This window comes from Gadus morhua, chromosome 8 (assembly GCF_902167405.1).
Source record: "Gadus morhua chromosome 8, gadMor3.0, whole genome shotgun sequence".
Taxonomy (NCBI): Eukaryota; Metazoa; Chordata; class Actinopteri; order Gadiformes; family Gadidae; genus Gadus; species Gadus morhua.
In genome coordinates, this window is record NC_044055.1 from 7112159 (window position 1) to 7122438 (window position 10280).

The 10280-nt window shown below is 47.9% G+C and overlaps 1 protein-coding gene and 1 long non-coding RNA gene across 5 annotated transcripts; one reads left to right on the forward strand and one right to left on the reverse strand.

Moving 5' to 3' along the window:
• Positions 1 to 634: 634 nt before the first annotated feature.
• On the reverse strand, positions 635 to 3961 carry LOC115549024 (glutamine synthetase). The gene is made up of 7 exons (XM_030364005.1): positions 3735 to 3961; positions 2974 to 3161; positions 2662 to 2823; positions 2406 to 2552; positions 2193 to 2320; positions 1862 to 2061; positions 635 to 1731 (listed from the first exon to the last, which is right to left on the reverse strand). Exons 2-7 carry the CDS (start codon positions 3137 to 3139, stop codon positions 1419 to 1421), a joined length of 1116 nt encoding a protein of 371 aa, XP_030219865.1. The 5' UTR covers positions 3140 to 3161; positions 3735 to 3961; the 3' UTR covers positions 635 to 1418.
• Positions 3962 to 4293: 332 nt separating this feature from the next.
• On the forward strand, positions 4294 to 10044 carry LOC115549025 (uncharacterized). Of its 4 annotated transcripts, none has more exons than XR_003977685.1 (6): positions 4294 to 4751; positions 4835 to 4967; positions 5230 to 5403; positions 6477 to 8137; positions 8448 to 8571; positions 8793 to 10044. It is a non-coding gene; the product is annotated as an uncharacterized LOC115549025 (long non-coding RNA). The 4 variants fall into 4 exon arrangements; XR_003977683.1 differs by having other exon boundaries at positions 4294 to 4386; positions 4677 to 4751; positions 6477 to 8571; XR_003977684.1 differs by having other exon boundaries at positions 6477 to 6836; positions 7849 to 8571; positions 8793 to 10043.
• The last annotated feature ends 236 nt before the right edge of the window (positions 10045 to 10280 follow it).

Below are 10280 nucleotides of genomic sequence, written 5' to 3' on the forward strand. Positions count from 1 at the left end.
TTCTGAAAAGCCCTTCCCTAACAAAGAGTTAAACCTGCCCTCCCCTGTCTGATTGGCCGTCATGATCCCCATGGAGCCAATCAGAGCAAGGTCAGTCTCTGTTGTGAGAACATTTGGATGTAGGTAAAAGGTCGTGGCAAACTTCAGACCCAATGCCCTTCCCCCTGAAGTGCAAGGAAGAAAACCAAAGATAAATACTTATTTTGCTGAGGTAGGATCTTCTGTACTTACGGAATGTGCTTTATATAACGGCAAGGTAGCAACAGCTTAAATGCCTGAGGTAAACTGTAAAACCTTATCCGCCTTCCCTTTAAGAGACCAAAAATTGGTCCCTATGAGCCAACATTTACAAAATATGAAGTCAGATATACAGCTTTTGAAAAGCTTATTTCCTTCAAACAAAAAACAATGGGAGAATATCCCTTGTTTTCAGTGAAGAGCGGAGAATGTAGAAGTATGCCCTTTGGTCACAGGGTAGTGTTATTTTGGGCAATCTAGTATTGACCCATTTCTTTTTTGCCTGCTCATCATAATGAGAACTGGTTGCAGGCCTCAGGTCAGATTCACATCAAGAGTCTAGAGGAAATCTAATAAAGTCGTCTGCTGCAACGCTGCCAAATGAAAAGTCACAGCATTCGTGTCATAAAATAAGTTTTAAATGTTTCAAGGAAAACAGAAAGATCCAGTAAAAATCACGCTTTTACCAAATCAGGTGAATTACAATATAGCAGTAGACAAAGGATAAAACTCCTTCATGAGTTGAACAGAAACTCTACAAATGGCAAGGGAACGATGTTAAGACAAAAAGGTCTGATGAGTACAAACATCTACAAAGTGTACCGTACGAACTTACAAACCCAGCATGTCCAAAAATCTGGAGACCTCCAATGGTGCCATTTAAAAATAAAAACAGTTCTCAAAAGTATTAGTAACATTTAAGATTGGATAGTTGGAAAAGGCAGGTCACGATATAACAGTTAAACTAGTCAAGACTCATTTTAGAAATTACACATGATGTTCGGCCAATAGCAGCTCTACTCTTCAGTGTCCATGTGCTTTAGTCGTTTAGAAAAGACTACGTTACATCATTAAGCAAGTTTTTAAAAAACATTACGAAATCCATCCCACCCCTCCCTAACACACGGGGGGGGGGGAAAGGTGTACCCTTCCTGCCGCTACCAACCAGACACCCCCACCCCACCCCCACCCTCTTCACTTGGCAAGTCGACCATATTCAAAAAAAAAAAAACTAGCAGGTTACATTTTTATCATTTCAAGGGAAGAAAAAGAATACAGTACTAGTTCGCCTTTCAGCCGTTAAAAATAAAATACAAAGTAAACTCAGATAAAACACAGGTGGACGGTGGGGTTTGTGTGTGTGTGCGCGCGCGCGCGTGCGTGTGAGTCTTTCAGTGGGCCTAGTACTCCGTGGGCTCCTCGCCCTCCTCCGCCAGCAGGCAGGTGCGGATCAGGGCCTCCGTCACGGCGTACGGGTCGCAGTTGGCGGACGGACGACGGTCCTCGAAGTAGCCCTTCTGCTCCTGGCCCACGCTGCGCGGGATGCGGATGCTAGCGCCGCGGTTGGCCACGCCCGCCGAGAACTCGTGGATGTTGGAGGTCTCGTGGCGGCCCGTGAGGCGCCGGGCGTTGTCCAGACCCCCCTTGGGGTCGTAGGCGCGGATGTGGTAGTGGTGCCTCTTGCCCAGCCGCTCGATGGACTCCTCAATGGCCCTGGGGGGAGGGGGGAGGGGGGGGGAGAAGACGAGGAAGGTACAGGTTAGGGCCCCGGCGTGGTCGAGTGGCGACGCGACGGCTGGAAGCAGTACAACCCCCCCCCCCCCCCAGTGGGAAAGGGACTCACTTCAGCCCACCCTCCTCCCTCATCTCCTTGGTGCTGAAGTTGGTGTGGCAGCCGGCGCCGTTCCAGTTGCCCTGGATTGGCTTGGGGTCGAAGGACGCCACCACGCCAAAGTCCTCGCACACGCGGTGCAGGATGAAGCGGGCCACCCACAGGTGGTCGCCCATCTTGATCCCCTCCGTCGGCCCCACCTGGAACTCCCACTGGAGACGCAGAGGCAAAGCCAGTAAGCATCTCTCTCTTCCCCCCCCCCCCCCAAACGACACATCCACATCGTCTGGGCAAGCCGACCCACCAACCAACCAGTGGTTCACTACACCAGATGTTGGGTTACCTGTGCAGGCATCACTTCAGCATTGGTTCCACAGATGTCCACTCCGGCGTACAGGCAGGCTTTGTAATGAGCCTCCACGATGTCTCTGCCATAGGCCTTGTCGGCCCCCACGCCACAGTAGTATGGACCTGTGTGACGGCACGACTATAGTTAGGACCTCGTCACTTCATGGACACCTTTCAGAAGGCAGTTGTGTCAGAAGTAGGCCCTTGCCTTGGGGTCCGGGGAACCCATTGGACGGCCAGCCAAAGGGATGCCCGTCGGTGCCCAGAATGGTGTACTCCTGCTCCATGCCGAACCAGGGGTGCTGGTCCTTCACCATGTCCATTACCTTGTTGCACGCCAGTCGCAGGTTTGTTTCTGCGTGCGCACAATTATTATAGTTATTAACAGATCCCTTCGCTTTCATTTGCATACACGCGTCTTGATTGGCTATGACTAATCAATGTCAAAGCCACCGTCGAGTTACCTGTAGGTTTGTGGTTGTACTTCATCACCTCGCACAGCACTAGTTTATTGGGGTCTCTACGGAACGGGTCACGGAACATCGCGGCGGGAATGAGATACATGTCGCTGTTGGAGCCCTCCGACTGGTAGGTGCTCGAGCCATCGAAGTTCCACTCGGGGAGATCTACCGACCAACAGGAAATGACAGGTTAATAAAGGCGGTACATCCACTGACTTAAGAATCCTCAGCGCTATTGAGGAAACGCTGTAGGCCTATAGTAAACGCATGGAGGATGGGAACAATGAGCATATTACGTAACCCTTGTGCCTTTACCTTCGATGCTCTTGGGCTCGGAGTCGAGCGTTCGGGTTTTGCACCGAAGACCCTCTCCGGTGCCGTCGATCCAGATGTACATGGCCTGGACCTTGTCTCCCTGGGGGAGCTCCATGTACCGTTGTTTTACAACTTTACTCAAGCAGGCGCTGGCGGACGTAGCCATCTTATCGTCTGTTATAACACACCTGGAGACGGGAGGAGAGAGGCGGCGTGAGACGAGGGTTTCCCCGGGCACGTTAAGGCGCACATGTTTGTGCAACACACAGCGTGTGTTGCACACCATTGTTCTATATTCTAGAAGGGATAAGAGCATGCAAACGCAGGTCTCGCAGCCTCACTTTAGCATGTTCACTGCGGTCCAAAGCCAAAACAAAGGAAGCGTTCATACATACGTCCACATTGGACTAAACTGCTTAAATCGCGGCTGAAATCTCTCCCTCCCGACGGTCCACAGTGGACGAAGATTGCGCTCTTAAGTTACTACATCAAACATGGTATTAGGGAATGTAACTATGTATATACACCGTACGATGTGCCTCCATGCTGCCGTACACAGCCACGCATTGTAGTCATGGTTACACTTATGCCAGACCGAAGCACCATTACATAATTGCCCCCCCCCTCCCCCCCACACAAAAACACTGTTCCTATGCAATTACATATGGCAGCAAAAAACAATCAACGTCAATGATACGAGATGAAAGGCATTAAATATGAATCTTACCAAATCACCCAAACAATAAAGAGAAAACAATTACCTTTAAAAAGAATAGGTTGGAAGAAAAAAAAGCTAAAGGACAGAAAGGTCCCAGGAGTTGTTCTTGAAACTCTTAGTAGTTGTTGTCTCATTCTCTGATACCTCAAAATCCCAGATCCAGTCAAATTTATAACAAGATGGATAGGGACGTCCGCGTTTCGGATTGGTCAGAGAAATCTCGACATGTTTACTCCGCGGTGACGAGCGGCCGTCATTGGTCGGGAGCGAAGCGCAACGCCCTCAACTTGGAGGAGAGTTTCTTGTGCAGCACATGCCCAAAAAAATTCTGAAATCTTCAGCGTTTGCCCTCAATTTCACGCAAAGAAAGGAAAACAACTTTGTTTGTCTGATTGGCAGATGAAATATTTTTTATTTGGGTTTCATAACGTTTGTACCTAAAACGTGATGACTAGGAAAAAACACGTCTGCCCCACTTTCCTTGTTTATCATCCACCCCAAACTGAGGTAATTAATGTCCCCAAACGCCCCCAAGTGGTTGAACTACAGAATTACAGCTAGTTTTTTGGAGGTTACATAAACAAAAAAAAATATGCAGACAAGAGTACCGATTGGGTGAAGGTGCAATGGTGCATACACACGACACGAACATATTCAAATCATCATTATGAATTGATCCAAGATTCACTGCTAAGGTATTTTGCCAACATCTTCTTACCATAGAAAAATCGCTAATTCCTAAAAGAGAGAAGGCAAACGCTTGCCTGCACCAAAAGTGCACAGACAAGAACGTTGGCCTGTTGTTCTAACTGAAGGATTTAAAACGAATGTTTCTGTTTAAAACATCACAACGTTATTTTATTATTATTTTTTTTATTATTATTTAGCCTATAGAATGACCGGTTTCATCTATAGTTTGAGGATAGTTTAAATTAGTTAAAAAAAAACATTTGATATGTCCGTGCACCACCTGGGGCTCTGGCAGGGGCTTGACCACTTCCACTGGTAGGAGCCATCTGGTAACAGGTGTTTTTTGTGTCCGGAGATCCCTGCAGGAAAGGTAAGTGTTCTACTTATTATGCTGTAAAAACAACAGTATTCGATGACATTACGATAGTCACGGTCTCATCCCCGTCTGTACAGGCAGCACAGAATGATGGATTTTACCAGTGGATTCAAAACCAACACTTCTCATACTTCAAACAGACAGAGCTCTACCACCACTTCTCCCTCTGCAGAGAGCTGCTCCAGGTACCCTCCTCATGTCAGCTCAAAGGTACTCATCCCCATATAGGTATCCAGCATGTGTGTGTGTGTGTGTGTGTGTGTGTGTGTGTGTGTGTGTGTGTGTGTGTGTGTGTGTGTGTGTGTGTGTGTGTGTGTGTGTGTGTGTGTGTGTGTGTGTATATATGTGTGTGTGTGTGTATATATGTTGCCACGTTCAAGTTGTAGCACAATTGTGTCTAAAGTTTATCCCCTGTCTGTGTGTGCGTCCATGGGTGTATGCTTGTGTGCGTTTGTGTGTCCGTGTACGTCAGGATATTAAGGAGAAGACTTGGGGACCTTCTGCGTGAGAGTGGACCACTTGCTTCACATGGCCCTTCGGAGGGACCCAGGCCAGAGGGCTCACTACCAGGCCCACTACGCCTTCATCAAGGCCTTCCAACTCCCGGTGGGCTCCAGCATCATGGCCGCCTGTCGCCTCACCTATGGTAAAAGTCTTTCAATGCACTTACTTATTTTTTCAAAAGTGAAAGTTTGATCCTTTTTATTGTAGAGTAAGTCAGGAAGGTATGGGAGAGAGAGGGGGAGACGTGCAGCAAAGGGCCGCGAGCAGGAATTGAACCCCGGTCCTATGGGCTGCCTCGGTGTCTCTGGGTCTGCAACAAGGCGATAACACGGTCGACTGCTCCTCCATCGCCAGAGGATACGCAGACCTGGGCTATGACGGAGGTCTGGAGCCCAGGAGGGCGCCTCTCTTCAGGGGTCACCGAAGGCCCGGTTCAGGGTCGCGGCTCGGGGATGAAGAGGGACCCGACAGCCCCAGACTGCTGATGTGGTCGCCTTTTAGAAGACGCAGAGGACGCAGAGTGGCAGTGCCACCATGTAGCACACCGGTCCGAACGAGGGCGAGACGGTTCACCGGGACGTCCGCAACGTAGTAGGAGCGTCCCGGGAACGAAGGGGAGGCAAGCTAGGGTTGAGTGCCGGCTCTGTCGCTATGGCAAACCGGGCACCCCTCCCCTCCATCTTCAAACACCCAGGGACGGACGCAGCCCCTTACTCCTTCATCAATACGCCCATATTTCATTTGCCGTCCGTTCTGACCACCGGTCGTGCGCCCAGACCACCACCACCACCACCACCAGGGCCCCCGTCTGCGGCATGTCCCTCAGCACTGCGATGACCACCTGTCTGTGGGCATATCTGCCGGCGCGGTAGCAGGGCGGCCTAATAAACACTCCCTGAGGGTTCAAGGAGAGGGCAGCAGGGAAGCTGACTCTGGCTGAGAACACAGCCACGCACCTTGGGAGGGGGAGGGAGGGGGAGGTGTTTGCCCTGCGGAAACGCAACGACCTTGATTCACGCTGCCAAGCGAGAACTAGGTGTGACTCTGTATCAATTGTACAACGTTGAATGTACATAAGGTGGCGGCCGTGAGACATGCCTCATTTTTTCAAATTAAATATCAAAGCTTTTTATCCATGACTGTGCATCTGCATCACATTCCTATTGTACAATTTAGTTCAAGGATTTATTCTCATTTTGTTTTATTTGTTTTCAGATTCTGGCTCGTACGTTCTACTGATTCTTGGAAGAAGAGGACAAATGTCTTCCCACACATCTGGTTGGTATCTCAATGGGAATGTCCCATTGAAATTAAAAAACAATTTTTCAAGGTAGTCCTGGCCAAGAGGCAGCAAAAAAGACAGCAAAAAGCAAAAGAGTTGTCAGTTGTTGGTGCACAGCGCCCCCCGGGGGACGGGATGCGCCGAGGCAGAAGGTGTGGCGGATAAGGGTGTTGCAGGAACCTGGGTCAGCGATCTTCTGCTACACTGCAGTGGTACCTCTGAACGAGGGCTCCCCCTGGGGGACGTCAGGCGAGGGGCGACCATCCATCTGGACTACAAGACGCATGAGAAAGGTACGTAACACAGTCAATTGAAAATTGTTTATTCGAACCAAATCAACACTTCAAGTGGGATATGTCAAGAGAAACTTAATATACAAAATGATCATGTCGAAACGACCAATTATGTTGCATCAAACCCAATGTGTGAATGGGTATTGCTGAACCCATTCTATGGAAGGCTGACTCCTATTTTATCTAATTTATAAGACCTGCATGACCTCGCTCTTGCAAACCAGGCCAGGGCCCGGGAGCGTGGCCTCTGGCTGCAAAAACATCTGCAGGGTAAAGCTGCCGTGTACCCATCACATCTGAGACAGTATGGACTGAAGCAGTTTCATGTATTGACTCCATCAGTGTTTCTTTTGTTTATTTTGGTTGGTTTGTATTTGTTAATTGCAACTACCCCTTAATAGCATAGCTTCTACATAATCGCATTGCATCAGTTTGAATTCTTTTTTTTCGAATATTATTAATGGAATGTGAAACATTGGTGGAGTTGGTTTGAAGTGCAGAGTCGTTTTTGACAAAATCCTTAAACGATATGTTGTCATGACAACGGGGAAGCATATTTTGAAGAGTTCATCATAGAATAAAAATTGGTTACAGAACAGGACATTGAGATATTAAGATGTTCTTCGTCCCCTCTTGATGTTCCCCGGATGGAGGAAGGTTGTGGCTGCGTTAAAAACCCAAATTTAAACATCAGATTTGCTTAGAATAAACACAAGTAGAATTGATCAGAACACCTTCCCTGAGAGGCATCAGAGCGCAGACGCTTTTAAATGGGTGAGTTGTCAACACTTACTCATTGTATCGTTGGGCCCACGGCTTGCCTCCCAAGCTGCCTCCCCAATCTGTTATGTTCTCTCACTGCCTCTCAGAGCATCAAACAAAAGCTACGCTCTCTCTCTCTCTCTCTCTCTCTCTCTCTCTCTCTCTCTCTCTCTCTCTCTCTCTCTCTCTCTCACCCTCTTTCTACCTCACGTTTCTTCTCTCGCTCTCGCTCTCTCGTCTCTACCTCCAGAAACGTTCTTGGAAAGCCGTCAGCAGGCTCATCCGAAGCATCTGTCCATTTCGACGTCGCACCATGAGGAACTCTGAAACGTGGACCCCGGTTTTGAGGCCTACCTCGTACACCGGCGGGCTGTTTACTCCACAAGCACGCGGTTTTATAGATGGACACTATTCATCGCCCTTTGCTCTTACTGACCCACTTTCTAACGATCCGTCTCTGTGTCGTTAGGGAGTCCGTCCTGTATTCGTGGACAGGCCTACATGGCCTCCATTTTAAAGGGGTGATATTATGCCACCAGGTATGAGTCTGACTAGCCATTACAGGCCTTTCCCTGTGTTTGGTGACCTCAGTAGTGGGCGTGTCCACCTAGATGTATGTTGGATAGACAAGCAACAATTTGCCACAGTCCACTAGGTAGGCTGGTGGAATGATCTATCCAGCATAAATCTAGGTTGACATACCAACTAATGAAGTCAATAGGGAACAGGGAAGGCTGATTTTCAAACGGCTTGTAACGGCCAATCACCCCCACACCTGCTGGAATGATATCGCCCCTTTTAAATCGCATGTCGTGTTGTATTTGACCACCGTACCGCATGCACCTTCAGGAGGCCGGCGTGCCCTGCTGACAGAGATGAGCTCTCAGAAGAGAGAGACTACAGCTCGCTCAAACTGAAGGCTGACGTCGTCGTTGATTCTATCTCCTGCGCTGAAATGTTCGACCGGCTCAGGGTGAGAAACTGATCCGATACAGGGTATATCCAGGTGTTGTTGTTGATGATGATGATGATGTCAGAATCTTTGGCAAAGGTTAAGCCAGACACTATAATATCTGTATGTCAGATAGTATTGATTCTTCCCAAATGGGATCTTCAGGATATATTCTCGGTCTTCAGGAGTATCTTGTCATTGTTGGTCGCCATTGAAGACATATGTGGATGTGTTCTCAATAGGCAGATCAACATTTCAATGGATATGTCGCTGTCCATCAGGCAGCTTGGCGGGCAGAGTGGACAGGAGTCTATTTCCTGAGGCCATATTCTCTGTGTTTCCTACTCCGCTCTACTGCTGGAAAAAGTGAGTTTTGTGGTGCTTGCAAGGATACAGACGAGACCAGGTCCACATCACATCAATAGTACAGGAACAGGTTAAATAAGATACATTTAGATGCATTGAGAACATTGTGTTACAAATGTTGTTGTTTTTGTCTTATCATTTATTGAGCAAAAGTCTGAACCGAGATGGACCAAACAGCGACTGGTTATTTGCTGCCACCTTAATGAAAAATTGCCCCACTGTCCAGCGTTACTTCTCCTTTAGAACGAAAATATAGCATAAGCATACCACAAATGCTGTCAGTACTCTTTGCATACAACGTAGAGCCAGCATACCCCAGCAGGGGGCAGCACCTACCAGATTAACGTCTGGCATAAAGGGTTTTCACGTCCGATGTCAATGCAAAGCCAGGGTAGCATTTTATAAATCGAGTTGACCTATGAAAACAATAGAATTATGCCTATGAATAGTTTTGTCCAACTGATGATGTGTTTTGTAAGATTATTAAAAAAAACGGATTATGCATACAAATTAAGAATTCTCTTACTTATTTATTTTATTTTATGTGCCTTACACCAAACCTTCTTTGTCAATGTAAATGAGGGCATTGATGAAAATAAGGATATTCCTAGATAATGAGGCAAAACGAATTTCAATAATGAAAACAGTTCAACACAGGGGTCGCTCCCCGAGTGTTAAATGAAAGACGAGCACCCGATTGAAAGAGCACCTGAGCCAAGGCGAAAAACACCCATTATTATATTTGTTATTTCATATTTAGAAATCGCACGCGTCACTTTCCTCCTTTACCCGACGCATCTTCGTACCGCCACAACCGTCTCATCCAATCTCCAGCCTCCTCATAAATCAGCGTGTCCTTTGGTTTCAGCCCGGCCAGCGTATACAACTGTCTACCTTCAGATATTAATAAGGCTGACAATATGTTGGTCAGTCTGCCAGCGATGCCCTGTGCTGTGCGTGTGACTCATCAGTCCGGCTGATAATCAGACCGGGAGGAGCCCTAAGAGACGCCCTTCCCGCCAAAGCTTCCTCCAAAAACACTTTATTTAGACCATCAATGACAAGGGGGGGCCGAAACCACACACTGAGTGTGTGTGTGTGTGTGTGTGTGTTTGCGCCCTTAATGTGTGTGTTTGTGTTTTCCCCCTGTGTGTGTGTGTGTGTGTGTGTGTGTGTGTGTGTGTGTGTGTGTGTGTCTGTGTGTGTGTGTTTCTGCCCTTAAGTGTGTGTGTGTGTGTGTCTGTTTCCCCCCGTGTGAGTCTGTGCTCTCCCCTGTGTGTATGTGTGTATGTGTGTGTGTGTGTGTGTGTGTGTGTGTGTGTGTGTGTGTGTGAGAGCGTGTTTGCGCCCTTAAGTGTGTGCGT

Excerpts from the sequence above, each read along its gene's own strand:
- LOC115549024 (XM_030364005.1), bottom strand. The coding sequence starts at position 3,139 with ATGGCTACGTCCGCCAGCGCCTGCTTGAGTAAAGTTGTAAAACAACGG. Across the intron at positions 2,824-2,973 it reads CGAGCCCAAGAGCATCGAAG|ATCTCCCCGAGTGGAACTTC; the intron begins GTAAAGGCACAA and ends GTTGGTCGGTAG. Across the intron at positions 2,321-2,405 it reads TGGGTTCCCCGGACCCCAAG|GTCCATACTACTGTGGCGTG; the intron begins GCAAGGGCCTAC and ends GCCGTCACACAG.